This window comes from Petaurus breviceps, unplaced genomic scaffold, assembly GCF_028583685.1.
Source record: "Petaurus breviceps papuanus isolate PSGF00001 unplaced genomic scaffold, PetGlider_PUasm1.0 178, whole genome shotgun sequence".
NCBI lineage: Eukaryota > Metazoa > Chordata > Mammalia > Diprotodontia > Petauridae > Petaurus > Petaurus breviceps.
Genome location: NW_027185777.1, coordinates 16,644,844 through 16,661,551, shown reverse-complemented (window position 1 = coordinate 16,661,551; position 16,708 = coordinate 16,644,844). Strand labels below are relative to the sequence as shown.

The window sequence follows — 16,708 nt, the reverse complement described above, 5'->3', positions numbered from 1 at the left end:
TGATCCATAGAAGATGAAATGATCATCCAAAAAGAATGAGAACCACAAGAGGACATTCGGGGTAAGGGAGAAAAAGTTAAGAAGGATTAGGACTGAAGGAAAAGCCATTCCTATTTAGCACGGAAGATAACTGGCATGGTAACCTCAGAGCAATTTCAGTTGAGTTAATGTGGTCAGAAGCCAGATTGCAAGATTTTGAGGAGTGAGAGAGGTAAGGAAGGAAGTGGAGACTGTAAGTACAGCTTATTCTAAGAGTTTGGCAGGAAAGAGAGTTGAGGTTTGTGATGGTATCTAGAGGGGAAGACCAAGTCAAGAGTTTTTTGTTTTATTTTGTTTAAAGGATGGAATAACTCCAATGCAATGAAAAGGGAACCAGGGGTGGAGAAGGATTTGTGATAAGAGAAGGGGAGTGAAGGGACAAATGGCTAGAAGAGACCTAAGGACCAGAGCCACAAGGAGAGTTGTTGGTCTTGGCAAAGAGAACTTTCTCAGAACTTTTTAACTCACAGGAGTCAAGGACAGGTAAAATCATACAGGATTTGTTCAGTGCGGAGTAGGGGAGAAAAGGGGAACTAACAACGGTGTCCTTAGTTTTCTCGGCAAGAAATTAGGATTTCTGAGAAGGGAGTAAAGGGAAGACAGTGAAGACCTGAGAAGTTTGGGAACGATCAGTGATTATGCTCCTTCTCCACCTTCATTTGTTGACTGGCTTTGAGTGTGAATGACTGGGAGAATAACGAAACTGTTCATTGAATAAAGAAGTAAACACTAGGAAGTATGTTTATGGAGGAGGGAGAGATCATGAGTAAGTTTTAGGCTTAGTGAACTGAAGCATGGATAAATTATCCTAGTAAATATAACCAGTGGGCATTTGAAAATGTGGCATTAAAGTTTCAGAGAGGTGTGAACTGAAAAGAACTTAATAGGTCACTTGAATAGAGGTGTTAACTGAAGCTGTTGGAATGGATGAGATCTCACAGCATCACAGAATTTTTTTTAAACCTTAAATATTATTATTATCTAGACTAACTGGAGAAATGATCCCTATGGCATCTGAGGACATTAAGCCTCTCCTTGAACTCTTCCAGTGTTCAAAATAGTCTGTTTCATTTTTAGACAGTTCAAGTATTAGAAAATTCTTTTAAAACCTGTCTCTGTTCCTTGTTGTCCCTGGAATTAAACAGATCTGTTCCCCTTCCTTCATGACAATCCTTCTGACATATTAAGACAACCGTGATTTCTCCTTCAGACTTCTCTTTTCTAAATTAAATATTATCTCTGCAGATGACAAATAATTTTCAGCTCCTGGTTTTTTTCCTTCTGGATGCTTCTTAATCTATCAGTTTCCCTCTTGAAATATAGTACTCAGAACTAGACATAAAACTCCAGATGTAGTCTCCATAGAGTATAGTACAACCTACTACCTCCTTTAATCTGAATGCTATGTATTTTTAAACATGCAGTTATATATATATTTTTTACAGCAGGTGTAATATTTATTAAACTTACAAAAATTCCACAATTTTTTTAATGCTGTCAAACTTTATTTTTCCCATCCCAGACTTAGGCCTAAAAAGAAGAAAGACATTCAAATGCAGAACTTTACATTAATCACCATCAAGTTTCTTTTATTGATTTTTGGCTTGTGGTAGTGATATAATCTTTTTGAATCTCTAGTCTGCCTCTGACATGTTAGTTTTTCTCAAGTTCAGCCTCTAACGTTCACAAGCCTCTGAGGCTTAGTTTTCTAATCCATAAAATGGGGACAGTGATCCTGCACTGTCTAGATCATAGGGTTTATATGAGAAAAGTGCTTTGTAAATTTTAAGACAGTCATTCATGGGTTCTTAATGCCATAAAAATATGGACAGATTTCAGGACCCCAAGAACTTTGGTGTTTTTAAAAAAAAATTACATCTTTATTTTCACTAATCTCTAAATAAAATTTAGCATTTCCTTCATTTAAAAAAAAAAAAACATTGTTCTGAAGAGATCCCTGAACTTTACCAGACAACTAAAAGGGGACCATAACATAAAAAGGGTCTATCATGCTCTAAGTGTTGAGACTAGCTAAAGGGTGATGGATTTTTTGGCCCTAGAAATTCTAGATGGTTTTCTGTCTCAAGACAAAGATTCTGTATTGAAGGGAGTACTGACACAAACAAAATCACAATTCTCTTATATACTTTTCAGTAAACATTCATTAGGCCCTTACTAGGTGCTAAGCACTAAAGATATAAAGAAAGGGAAAGACAGTCCCTGCTCTCAAGGAGTACACATAGTCTAACAAGGGAAATAATATGCAAATAGGCTAGAGGAGGGGCATTAGAATTATGGGAAACTGGGAAAGACTTCCTAGAGAAGGTAGCATGTTAGCTGGAACTTGAAGGAAACCAGGGCAGTCAGGAGGCAGAGATGAGGAAGGAGAGGCATTCCAGGCATGGTGGAGATCCAGTGAAAATGCTTAGAATTTTGGATGGAAGGTCTTGTGAGAGGAACAATGAGGAGGCTAGTGTCATTGGGTCACATCATGCATGAGAGGGTGAAAATAGAAGTTTGGAAAGGCAGGAATGGGGAGAAGATGGTATCTGCCAGGCAGAGGATTTTATATTTGATCCTGGAAGTGATAGGAAGCCACTGGAGTTTGAGTAGAGGGGTGACATAGTCATACTTACACTGTAGGAAGAGCACTTTGACAACTGAGTGGAACATGGATTGGAATGAGAAGAGACATGGGAAGACCAAACAGCAGGTTATTATAGTCGGCGGTAGGGACCTGCATCAGGGTGGTGGCAGTGTCAGAGAAGAGAAGGGTAGATATGTGTAAGAGATGGTATGAAGGTAAAATTGAAAGGCCTTGGCAACAAATCCAAGCTACCAATAGACATATGAAAACATTTACCTCACACCAATCAGACTGACAAAATTGACAAAAAAGAAAATGACAAACGGACTAGAGGAAAACAGGGACACAAACAGCATGGCTGTTGGAGCTGGTCCAGCCATTCTAGAAAGCAATTTGGAACTTTGCCCAAAAAGGTAGTAAGCTGTGTATATCCTTGACTCAGCAATGCCACTACTAGGCCTATACCCCAGAGAGATCGAATAAAAAAAGATGACCTATAGGCACACAAATATTTATAGCAATTTAACCAAGACCTAGAAACTAAGGAGATGCTTCTACAGAACAAAGAAGATAATTTGTTTAAAAACATTAACATTGTAAAGACAACCACTTTGAAGGACTTAAGAACTATGATCAGACAGTTCCAGAGAAGTGATGAAGAAAAATGCTGCATACCTCCTAACAGAGAGGTCATAGAATATAGGTATAGAATAAGGCATATATTTTTAAATATGGCCAATGTGGGACTTTTTTATTTGACTATGCATTTTTGTCACAAAGATTTATTTTGTTTTCTTAAAAGTGGCGAATTTGGGAGAGAAAGAACTTAAATTCCTGATTGAAAACACATTTAAAAAAATAAAGACACTGAGGAAGTCTCAGAATATTACCAAAAGATTCAAGAAGGATGCCTAAAATCACAGTGGTACTTTTATGTTTAAGAAGGCTGGTAATGTGACCAAGACATCAGCAACTACTGACCCATATGCTTCATTCTGGCCATCTTCGTTCCACCGCCCCACCCCTTGCAACCTTGTTCTATATTCCTTGATCCTCTGACTCTGATAGGTGAGCCTTTACTTTGTCTTGCTCAGAGCCAGGTCTCTGTACCCCTTGAAAGGCCCCTTGGGATAGGTGCTAAAACATATAAATGTTAGAGGGCATCATCATTGAAATGATAAAAGATGCCTCTCCTCTATATAGCTTGTTGGTATACACCTGTTCACATGTGGTTTCCCTTGTTAGACTGTATGTAACTCCTTGATAAGCAATAAATGTGCCTCAAGGCCACATGTAGCCCACTTGGTCCTCAAGTGAGACACTTTGACTGAATCCAAACTTCACAGAACAAATCCCTTTAATAAAAGGATTTGTTTTGTAAAACTTTGAGCTTCAGAAGGCCTCACCCAAGGACCTTGGGAAGGCCACTGCTTCCCCACTCCTGTCCTAGGCTATAACTGCTCCATAGGACAAGACTGTCCAAGTCCTTGAAATTGTTTCTACATTAATGCCAAATAATTATTTTTCTTCATTCTCATTAGCAAGGACTTACATTTTATTGTTTTTATATAGATATGGAATCTGGGGGACTAGAAGATATGTATCTGATGTTTTTATTTTCTTTTTGTTATGTGATTGATCATGAAAGCAGGTAGTTCATTCAGCACAATTTGCCAAGTACTCATATCTTTGGGAAAAGAGAAATAGATGGTTGTCTTTATAACTCCTAGTAGTGTAAAAATTAAACTGTCAAGGGAACAACATGTGGGGTTTTTGTTGTTGTTGTTGTTGTTAAAAGTGCAAGGGCAAGCAATAGTACAAGCACTATTTTAAAATTTTTGTCCTTGAAGTATATTGAACTTTGTTAGAGACTCTTAAGTAGTATGCTGAAAATAGCCTTTTATGGGATTTTCCTTTTTTAATTCATTGTAAGTGAAAGGTCTTTGTTTGCTAAAGTTAGTAGCAGATAGTTCAGATGATTGAATCTTTGCTATTTCTGTTTTTAAAAAGCAGTTAGTTGATGTACCTTAGTAGTTAGAAAATACAGGGAAACAGTTTGTTAAAATATTCAGTATCATTTTGAGATATACTTGAGGATGTAAAATTTCTTGGAGAATATGCGTGATCAGAAGACATAAAATAACTATTCTGTGTGAATCTGTTTATTTCACTTCCAAGGTACAGTAGGCATATAAACACAAAAATGTCATTCTGGCTCGAAGAACATAGGTGTAGTACATGGGGCTTTCTGATAGAATATACAGAGATAAGAATAGACTGGACCTGTGATTTCACTGCTATCAAAAACTCCCAGGTGAGAGAACTAGGGAGCAGTGTCATAAAAACTCTGAGAGCAGAAAATATTCAGGAAGAAAGGTTTTTCAACAGTGCAAAATACATCAAAGTTACGGTAAAAAACAATAAAAACTTTAAAAAAGATCATCAGATTTGGCAATTTTGAGATCATTGGTAATTTTGGCAAGAGCAGAATGGTGAGGTGGAAACCCGATTGCAAAGGGTAATCATAAGAACAGTGTTATGGGGATTAATAGTAGAGCAAGTGAAGATGAGAATGTTGACAGCTTTTTTCTAGGTGTTTGCAGAAGATACAGAAAGTTTTCTTTAAGTCAGGAGTCTTACTCTTTTTGTGTTCTTGACTCTTTGACAATCCGGCAAAGGCTATGAAGATGTCTTTAAATACTTAAAGGAATTGCTAGCTTTCAGTTAGAGATTAGTGAAAATAAAGGTGTAATTTTTTTCCTTTCCAAGTTCATAGACGCCCCCCCCTCCCTGAAATCTATGGACCTCTGATTAAGAACCTTTGGCCCAAAGGGATGGCAGTTTTTCTTGAAGTTTTGTTTTTCTTAAGGGATAACAGATTTGGGCATGTTTTAAGGCTGGTAGGCATGCAGGATGTAGCCAGTAAGATAGGGAAAGAATAAAGATAAGAAAAAATTTTTTTTCTGGTGATTAGTTTAAAAATTTTATATTTAAATAAAAGCTTGTATCTTTAAAAACTTTTTATTTTTCTGCAGGAAAGCAAAGAAACCGACTGGAGCCTATGGATACCATATTTGTTAAGCAAGTTAAAGAAGGAGGACCTGCTTTTGAAGCTGGATTATGCACAGGTACTCTTCTGTTATACTTTATGCTACCTGAGGCTTACAATATTCTGTTTGCTTTTTCCACTTGTTTCTCCAAGTTGCCCATTTCATCCTCCATATAGTCCCCCTTTCTCTGGTTTTTCTCCTTATTTCTTCTTTATCCATTCTTAGACTGAGAAACCTCAGAGAACCATCTATCTACTTTACCTAAAACTAGAACAAGAATCCTTTTTACAGTGTACCTAACAATTCAGCCTTTGCTTAGAATGCCCTCATGAGGAATAATTTATTTCGTAGGGCAAGTCATCTGACCTTTGGGATTATTCTGTATACAGGGTGTCCCAAAAGTTTTAGTGAAGTTTTAAGCTGTAAAGCCTGGCACTAAAACTTGAGAGAGCAAGAGAGAGAGAGGGAGAGTGAGGAGAGAGACAGAGAGAGAGAGCGAGAGAGAGAGCCAGCCAGCCAGACAAACTCAAGTAAAAAGATTCTTGAACTTGGAGTCAAGAAGACCTCAGTTTGAATCCCATATTTGACGCTAGACTCAACTTTCACAGTTGCACAAGTCACTGAAAAGTTTCTGAGCCTTTCTTCATCCATAAAATGGGGATAGTAGTAGCATTTATCTTAGAATTGTTCTAAACATTAAAACTTGATAATGTACATAAAGCATTTTGTTATCCCTGAAGTATTGTAAGTATCAACTATTATTTTTATTTTATTTCATCCACTTGCAATATACTATAAAAATGAAATAGGTTTGATTAATAAATGTCTGTGGTTCTACTTCGTAGAAAAAAACATGCTCAATGTTTAAAATAATGACATTCTATCATCAAGAAATGCTTTTTAACAGGAATTACCTAGAAACTTCCTACAGTCTTTCATTGGCTTTTGAGTAAAGAGTTGTAGCATTTTAACCTCTTTAGTATTCAAATAATAACTATATTGAATAATATTTAAGAAAATTGTTTGGGTAAAACTTACAAAATGAAGTCTTTTTCTTTCCATAGACTCCTTGGGGGTCTCTGGACCTTGTTCTTATGTTAAGAACATAAGAGCAGATTTCCAATGTCTGTTTATGTGGAACACATAACTTTTCAAATCACTACAGGTTGAGAAGATGAAACAGGGGACAATGAATAGGACACATTTAGATCACTCATCTTTTTTTCTTCTTTCCTGTGAGCTTACTAATAGTCTAGATATGCTGTTTCCTATCAGGTCATCTCTACCTTCCTAACACTTGACCTGCCTAACCAAGTGCCATCTGAGCTTTTCTTTCTTGGCCAACAGTTGAATACCTGTAAATTTGTCAGCTTCAAGACAGGCACACTTGTCTTTAAACACACATACCTATGCTCTGCAGCCAGCTCTAGGGACATTAGGAGAGGCAGTATGGCATAGCACTAGTGTGTGGCACTTCAGAGCTGGAGTTCAGATTCCGTTACCAGCACTTACCAGCCTCATGTTCATGGACAAATCTAAATTTCTTTGTCCTTCAGTTTTCCTCATCTGTAAAAGACAGGGATGAAGATAATACCTACTTCATTGGACTGTTGTCAGGCTCAAGTTAAATAATGTAGGTACAAACCTTAAATCATATGTGAAAGTGAATTATTACTGTCAGGAAAGCCAGGTTAAAAAAAAAAGGATAATTAATTAGTCAACCCCACTAGGCCATTAAAAGAGAGGGGTGGGGGGGAAGAAGAGTTTGTTTATTCTTCCTATATGGGTCTGTGTTTTACACAAGTAGTGATGGGGTACAGGGAAGGGAACTGAGCGATTCCGTCATTTACTGCTGCTTGTCCCCCTTCTCCTGGTCGGTGATAGGATCCTAGGTAGTAGAGCAGTGGCTGCTCTGTAAAGCCGATAGCAGTTCCACTGTGATCTTGTTTGAAAACGGCGGCATTCCTCATGTAGACAAATGTGCTTTCAGTAGAAGGTCATGAGCTACTTTCTCAAATGAGACTTTTAAAACTCTCTCTCTGCCTCATAGTTGCCCTCCTCAGTTTTTTTTTTTTTTTCATTTCTGTGTTGGTATAAATGACTTCATATAACATAAACTCTTTAACCACCTACCTCATAAGGGATGCCAAAACACGTTTTCCCTTAGGAATTTCTCATGCTTTTTCTTCCCCTCTCTTTTCAGGTGATCGTATTATAAAAGTCAATGGTGAAAGTGTTATTGGAAAAACCTATTCCCAAGTAATTGCTTTAATTCAGAACAGGTAAGATCTTTGAATTACGTTGATTTGGGCCACAATTAGGTTTCTATTTCACATTTCAGTTCAGCAGAGTAATCTTTATGAAGCATTGAATTACTCTTGGGAAGTGATGGGATGAGGATTTGAGTTTTCATGGGGTTAAAGCATTTGTGAGTTTCTAGAAGCCAAGTTTACTTGGACATGACTTAGATGCTTCTATTTGGCAGCTTTACTGGCTTCATCATTAAAACCACTTATCTGGAATTATGAATCATAAGTTTCAGGTTTTAAAAAATGTTTTCCCTTTTTTTTGTAATGGAAATACAGTGTTTTAACTTTTGATTTAATGAACCTGTACTGAAAACTCTTTTTTAATTTGTGTTTAGTTATCTCACCTGAGATAAATTTGCTGTTGCTGAAGAGATAGCATTGAGCATTTTCTAGACTACATGTCTACTACTCACTCTTCCATAGCTCATTACTTTTCAACTTTTCTGTCCCTCTTTGTGTTATAAATTGCAAGCCATTTGAGGAGCAAGTTGACCAAATGAAGATGTTCACTAATGCATAAATCTAAACCAGACCTACACAACATATGGCCTGTGGGAATGTTGTTTAGGCCTATTTTTTTCCTGGGCCGCCCAAAATCCTTTAAGCCACAAGCAGCCAGTGGGAAGTATGTTCTGTGGACCTGTCCAAAGAGAGCTTCACATAGTCAGTTTTGCTAAGGGATTTGCAATTTTGCAAGCTGCCCAAAATCCTTTGGCAGGCCACAAGCAACTCACAATGTTGTTCAGGCCTGATCTAAATAGATCTATTACTTTTATTATTAATTTAATTAATTATTATTTTATTTTTAATTTATCAATAATTTAAATTAATTATTAATACTAATATTTAAATAGATCTATAATTATTATTAGCTATAACCAACTCAGTGGTTAAAATTAAAAATAATTTAGTTAGTCATTAATAATACTAATATTTAAATAGATCTATAAATATCATTAGTTATAACCAACGCAGCGGGTTGGTTATACACTTGGCAGATTACCCATGATGACCTAGGGTTGTCCTTCTGCCTTCCTTCTTCCCCCACCACTTTTTCCAGGCAGATAGAAAAGGCCCATCAGTAGAGCCAAGGTAGAGAGGATTAGACGCACAATTAAGTTAAATTGAGTATGTGTGCGAAGAGGTTTTTACCTTTGTGTGTATGTTAGCCTAGTCAAAAGTATTGTGTGGGAAGGGAACCCTTGCTCTCCTTCCCCATAGTTTTACAGATGAAGCTCAGAAAAGCCACCAGTTGCCTAGAGTTACATGTCTGATTGCTTGGTAAGTGAGATCTAGTAGTCCACTGTTCTTTACATTACACTGCACTGCCTCTCAGAAACTAAGTGATTTTTGGATTATGTTATCTTAGTCACAGCTTCGTTTCCGCCAAATTTTGAGTTACGAATTTTTTCCCCCACCCATCCCCCCAAAACAGCAGTCCCACAGGATATCCCCACCTCCAATCTGCTCTCTCCCATATTTTCTCCCATACCCGTTTCAACTTTTCCAGTGGATCTCTATGCCTCAGTGCCTGTATATCTTATTTCTTAATTACATGTAACATGGTATTAATAATAGTATATGTATACATATATATACACATATATAAACACATATATGTATATACATGTATATATTTGAATATTTGATTTTAAAACTTTCAATTCAAGATTCATTCCCTTCCCCCCCTGCCACCCACCACCACTGGGAAGACAAGCAGTTTCAGTATAGGTTGTACATGTGTGGCTAATGCAAAACAATACCATAGTAGATATATTGTAAAAGACTGACTATATTTCCCTCCCTCCTATGCCACCTCCCACTTGTTCTGTTCTCTACTTTGGTCCTGTCCCTTTTCAAAAGTGGGTGCTTCCAACTTCCCTCCCTCCCATCATCCCCCCTCTCATCCCCTTCCCCCCCCTATTCTCCTGGAGGGTGAGATCCCCTATTTAGTGTGTATTTCACTCCCTCCTCAAGCCAGATTCAATGGGAATAAGGTTGACCCATTCCCTTTTGCCTTCCTATTCTTCCCCTCCATTGTAACCATTTTCCCTTGCCTCTTCTGTATGAGGTAGTTTGCCCCAATCTGTCTCTCCCCATCTCCTCTCATTATATTCCTCTCACCTCTAAATTTCACCTTTTAAGTATCATCCCTTCCTGTTAAATTGGTCCTGTGCCCTCTATCTATGTATACCTGTAAACATATATACACACATTCACATATGTATTCATATGCCCATATACCCTCATATATAGACACACACACACACACACACACATATATATATATGTATATTTCTAATCCCTTCAACTACTGAGAAAAGTTTCATAAGTTACAATTATTGTTTTTCCATGTAGGAATGTTAATAGTTCAACTTTGATAAGTTCCTTATGATTTCTTTTCCCTGTTTACCTTCTCATGCTTCTCTTGCTTCTTGTATCTGAATGTCAGATTTTCTATTCAACTCTGGTTTTTTCAGCAAGAATGCTTGAAAGTCCTCTATTCCACTGAATGACCATGTTTTCCCCTGAAACATGATACTCAGTTTTGCTGAGTAGGTGACTCGTGGTTTTTATCCCAGCTCCCTTGACCTCCGGAATATCACATTCCAAGCCCTTCAGTCCCTCAGTGTAGAAGCTGCCAGATCCTGGGTTATCCTGATTGTGTTTCCACAATATTCAAATTGTTTCTTCCTGGCTGCTTATAATTTTCTCTCCTTAATCTGGGAATTCCCAGAACCTGGCTATAATATTCCTAGGAGTTTTCTTTTTGGGATCTTTTTCAGGAGGTGATCGGTGGATTCTTTCAACCTCTATTTTGCCCTCTGGTACTAAAACATCAGGGCAGTTTTCTTTGAGAACTTCCTGGAGGATGATTTCTAGGTTTTTACTTTGGTCATGGCTTTCAGGTAGTCCAATAATTTTTAAATTCTCTCTCCTGGATCTATTTTCCAGGTCAGTGGTTTTTCCCATGAGATATTTCACATTGCCTTCTATTCTTTCATTTTTTTGGATCTTTTTAACAGCATCTTGATTTCTCATAAAGTCATTAGCTTCCATTTGCTCCAGTCTAATTCTGAAGCAATGATTCTCCTCATTGAGCTTTTGAGATTCTTTTTCCATCTGGCAAATTTGGCTTTTTAAGGCATTCTTCTCCTTGTTGCCTTTTTGGACCTCCTTTGCCATTTGAGTCAGTCTGTTTTTTAAGGTATTATTTTCCTCAGTCAGGCTGTTGACTCTCATTTCATAATTTTCTTGCATTGTTCTCATTTCTCTTCCCAATTTTTCCTCCACTTCTCTTATCTGCTTCTTAAGGTCCTCTATGGCCTGTAACCAGCTCGTATTTTCCTTTGAACCTTTTGGTGCAGGAGTTCTGACTTTACTGTTTTCCTCCCGTTCCATGCCTTGCTCCTTCTTGTCCCCAAAATAGGAGTGTAATGTTGGAATCTTCTGTCTGCTTTGCTTCCTTTGCCTGCTCATTTTGCCACTCAATTACTTGACTTTTGGGCTTTTTGCCACAGTAGGACTCCGCCACCAGACAGGGCAGTTTTCATCCCAAACGCTGGGGTTTTCTCAGCTGCCAGAGGTATTAGATGGGTGCCCTCTCTGAGGTCTCCACACGCTCTGGCAAGCTGGACACACACCCCAGGACCTCCACCCTAGACTGCAATCCATATCCAAGCAGGTTAAAGCAAGAACGATTACCCCTCAGACTGGTGCTTGGTCTCCCTATACTCTGCAGGCCAGGAGCTGAAGCCACCGTGGCTCTGGCTGGCTGTGCTGGCGTCTCAGCGGTTTCTTGCTCCGGAGGTAAAAACCACTCACTCCCACTTACTGTGTCCCAAAGTCCAGACTGCTCTGATCTCTCACTTTGTCCTTTGTGTCTATGTGTTGATAAATCTGGAAACGGCCACAGCTGGTCCAGATCTGGAGTCCCTCTGGCAGGTGGCTGGTCAGGCCCTCCCTGGGGCTAAAGCCTTAGCGTGGGGCTGGGCTTGGCTCCCAGAGCGCTGCGCTGGCCGATTCCTGCCGGCCTGTCGGGCTGTCCTGAGCTGGAGGTTAGCTTCTCTGTGTCATTTTGTGGGTTCTGCAGCTCCAAAGTTTGTTTAGAGTCCCCTTTTTACATGGATTGGGGAAGGTGGAAGCCAGAGCTGCGGGAAGGTCTTGCTTCTACTCCGCCATCTTGGCTCCGCCCCCTGTTTCCTCTTTATTAGTGTAGATAGTGATATTGAGTAGAGTAAAATTAAGTAACATCTAATTGCTCAAATTGTTTCTATTTAAAACTATTTTTTGACAATGAAGTCCAAATAAACTTAAGAAAAATTCACACACACACACCACACATATATTTTAAATACTGTGGATTAACACTTAATATTCAGGGAAGTTGAGCACAGAATACACATAAATCATAATTAATATACAAGCAAATTAAAAACATTTTAAGTGATACAATGATACTCAAGAATGTATTCTAATGTCCTTAGTTAAGTTAGTGAATGAGATTCTTTTTTTTTTTTTTTAAAGCAATTGGGGTTAAGTAACTTGCTCAAGGTTACATGGTCAGTTATTTCTGGGTGTGGTGCTGAGTATCTGAGCCTGGATTTGATCCAGGTCATCCCGACACTGGAGCCGGTGCTCTTACTGGCTGAGCCACCTGGCTGCCCCTAAGCAATTGGGGTTAAGTAACTTACTCAAGGTTACACGGCCAGGTGTTTCTGGGTGGGTGCTAAGTGTATGAGCCCGGGATTTGATCTCCAGGTCTTCTCAACACTGGAGCTGGTGCTCTTACTCGCTGTGCTACCTGGCCACCCCTAGTGAATGAGATTCTGAGATAATACATAGTCTATATCTTGGTTCTAACTGATTGATAGTGGTACCAATTTGAACATGATGCCTCAGGAGGTTGAGATAGGGGAGATACTTCCAAGCTCTTTTCTCTGAAATAATTGGGATGTTGCTAATATGTGTTTTGTTTGCTGATATTTTTGTGCCTATAAATGTAAATTAACTGCTAAAACACCTTTAAAAATTCATTTCTAAATATGTCATTCTCTTATGGTTTGTTTTCCTTGAAATATACATTAATTTGTTATCATATACATAAATTTATTCTTTGGGAGTACTTTAATTGTTCAGAATGACAATATTTTTAAACAAACTTTGGAAATATAGAGAAATATTATAAGTTTTCTCATCCTATCTTTTTTTAAAAAAAATTGTGTTCCTTTTGTCTGCAGTTGGTAGCAAATGGATAATGGAACATAATGCCATTGAGATTCTGCAGTCTATTAATGTAAAAATGTATCCTTGCAGAAGAATTTATCTCATCAGTATGTATTATCTACTGACACTAAGCTACTAAAATAAAACCCCCTGCCTGGGGGGTGTCCTTGTTCAAATCAGTGGCTCTACTTCGCTTGCCATTCTTTTTGCATTTATAGATTGGACAAAAAGCAATAGTGATAAACTTAAGGGATTTTAAGGGTTAAATATCTTGATTGAATTACAGAAATTGTACTTAATGCCTTTAGGTTAGGTCTGGAAACATTGACTGTGCTCTGTCCACATGTTTCAGACACCAGATCGTAATCTGATTTACATAACTCATTCTGTGTTTTTTTTTTTTAGATAGGGAAAATGTTTACTTGTAATAGCTTTATAGCATCAAAATGAAGTAAGGTCTTATTAAGCTCTAAAACATGAACAGGTCTTTTGCCAATTGTATAATTAGAAGGAGGACCTGAGTTCAAATCCATCCTCAGACACTTGACACTCTTACTAGCTGTGTGATCTTGGGCAAATCACTTAACTCCAATTGCCTTACTTTCTGCCCTCCCCCCAAAAAATTAGAAATTATTACAGAGTAAAGAAAATACAGTCATGACAGCAAATAAGGGTTTTTCTTGTGAATGAAGTTTTCATTTAATGTGATAAATATTCTTTGAAACATTGAATTTGAATACAGAAAGGAGCATTTCTTAATATGATGATTTAAAGACTACCCTCATTCTCTCCTTCTATGATATTCAACTTTTTAAAAAATCCTATAATATAGTCTCTGGTTTGAAATGAAATAAGAAACCATTCTGTTTACTATGAATTCTGGTTTCTTTTTTTTTTTTGGTTTAATTAAAATTTCTGATGCCTCATTAAGAAACTTTTAAAAGTAGACTTGGGGTATTTATATTTTAATAAGAATTAATTGTTTGGGGCATAGGCAGCTAGTCTTATTTAAAAGCTAAGCATTATTTTTCATATTCTAAATAATTTGGATTTAGAAAGTAATGATTTAAGAAAACAGTCTAAGCCTTAAATAATTTTATGAACATTTCTGAATTGACTGACCTCTGACTTCTCCCATATATTTGCATCTCTCCTAAAAAAAATGTATTTCTGTTTTATTTCAGTGATACCACATTGGAACTTAGTGTTATGCCAAAAGATGAAGATATCCTTCAAGTGGTAAGTTTTATTTACTCAACCAGCAATAAGTCATACCTCTCAATTAAATCTCTTTGTGATAGAGACCAGCTTATCCTGACAAAAGTGAACTAAGTCTGGGTAGGAAGTTTAGGCCAAATGTTGTCTAAGGTGTTTCTGGGCATCTGATGGTCTTGGTTGGTTGAAGGAAAGAGCCCCTGAGTGCAGGGAAGAAAGCAACATTCATCAAGATTCTGCCTGCAGTTTGTTCTCAGTAATTCAGTTTGATATCATTGATTATATACCTGCTGTGTGTCAAGCGCTAAGCTAGGACTAGAGGCCCAAAAACAAAGTGGCAAAGTCCCTGCCACTTCCTGGATATGAGGGCTGAAATCACACATTGTGTTTCTGCAGTGCCTGCCAATCCGTGCTTTCTCCAGCAGAATGAATTTACTCATCCTTAGATCTGCATTGATTTGAAATAGCACTCACCTTACATTGCTATCTAAAAATTTATGGGAGAACATGTTCTAGGTAGAGTCAGGGGATGAAGTTGCATAACATCCAGGAAATTCTCCAAATGTGGTTATCACAAATTGTATGCTCATTGTAATAGAGAAAATAAAAGTGAAATGGAACTTTTCATTTTTTTTCCTTAGTTCAGTATTACTAAAGGGAAAAGATGACAAAAAATAAAGGTGTCACCAGAATGTTCTATATAGTTTTAGTAATATACTATAGTATAGAATGTTCTATATAGTTTAGTAAAATAAATGTAATTGAGCAGTAGACTAAAAGAAGTTAATGAAAATCACACAGGCATAAGAAATAAGAAATTAAATTTATCTTCATATTACTTATCATATCTAGGGAAATATTTTATTTTTTTTAGGAAAACAAAAAAAGTAAACCACATTGCTAATGAAAACAAGGAGAAAGATATCTGAGAAAACACAAGGGAAGCAAAATATTTTTATTAATCAATTAAAGTCATTTTAATATAAATTGGATTTTTTTCTTAAGTACAATATAGTAGTTAAAACTACCTACTCCTCATTAGTGCTAACCAATAAATTTGACATTTCCACCATAGTACTATGTAAGAGACAATGGTAATCAAAATACTGAGCTCCAAGATATCTCAGAGGTCATCTAGTCACCTTCTTATTTTATAGTTGAGTATATTGAAGTTCAAGAGGTCATAGGATCATAGATTTTAAAACACATTAAGCAATTTACCTAGGATCAGATAAGGTAGAATTAGAGAGGCAAGAGTAGAATCCAGGTCCTCGTGAGTCTAGAGACAGTTCTTCCACTATACTGTGGATTAATTAGTATGATTGTGTAAATGTTACTGGTAGAGCATTAGTTTAAAAGTAACTTGGAAAAATAAAGCCTGACATCATTCATATCACACAATAATAACTATAACTGATTTATTTAATGGTGAACCGAATTCTCTGACTAAAAATAGGACCTGCTTACAACCTTATGGAAAGTCTTCCTCTCCTACTATTTCCCAGGTATATGGTTCCATTCGAAAACTTGAAAAACTCCATTTGAATTCTCTGTTAGAGGGTTCCAGCTGTCCCACCATGTAACATTTTCGTCTGCATAGGCATATGGCAAACTCTCACAGGTTTGTGTTCAGGAGCAGCAGAAAGAGCATTCAGTCAAGCTATGGATGTAGACACCATAGGTGATGAAAGAAAGAATAGGGTGGTGTGGAAGATGCCCTTCCTGGAGCACTGCACACATGGTCTTAAGAGAGTAAAGGGATATCACAGACTGAAATCTCTTTTCATTTTTAGAGGCCATCATGTCTGTGTCAGGATTAAGACTGGTGAAAGCCTGTAAGAGTAAGAACAGTCAGACCATAGGGTATCTTGAATTGGAATTGATTAAGAAAACAAGTAAAAAATTGCTAATATATCGTTCTGGTCGACAAAGAGGAGAAAGCATTTTAGTGTGACATATAGAATAATTGGGAGGGAAAGGTGGTCAATCCTGTCCCATTCAATTTTATTCAAAACGAATATGGGAAAAAAAAAAACATTGCAAAGGAGAAAAATAATCAGAATTTTAATTATTTGAACCTAAAGGTATCATACTCATTAGTGTGCATATTAATACTATTTCCTACTCCCAAATAATATGATTTATATTTAATTTCATTTGTAGTTTTAGAGTGTCACAATTCAGAACTGTGAAGGCAAAATAATCACTGTTTTGAATATAATCTATAGTAGTATCAAATAGAAATAATTTGTGTCTTATAGCAGTTTTCAGTTTTGCAAAAG

At 37.2% G+C, this 16,708-nt stretch overlaps 1 protein-coding gene across 5 annotated transcripts in view; it reads left to right on the top strand.

Moving 5' to 3' along the window:
- Positions 1–16,708, top strand: part of ARHGAP21 (Rho GTPase activating protein 21) — a 144,047-nt gene that overhangs the window by 77,299 nt on the left and 50,040 nt on the right. For all 5 annotated transcript variants that reach the window (XM_069086316.1, XM_069086320.1, XM_069086322.1 and 2 more), the window contains exons 5-7: positions 5,662–5,754; positions 7,880–7,958; positions 14,396–14,450. In XM_069086316.1, the coding sequence (XP_068942417.1) occupies positions 5,662–5,754; positions 7,880–7,958; positions 14,396–14,450 (227 nt within the window). The remainder of the gene's footprint in view (positions 1–5,661; positions 5,755–7,879; positions 7,959–14,395; positions 14,451–16,708) is intronic.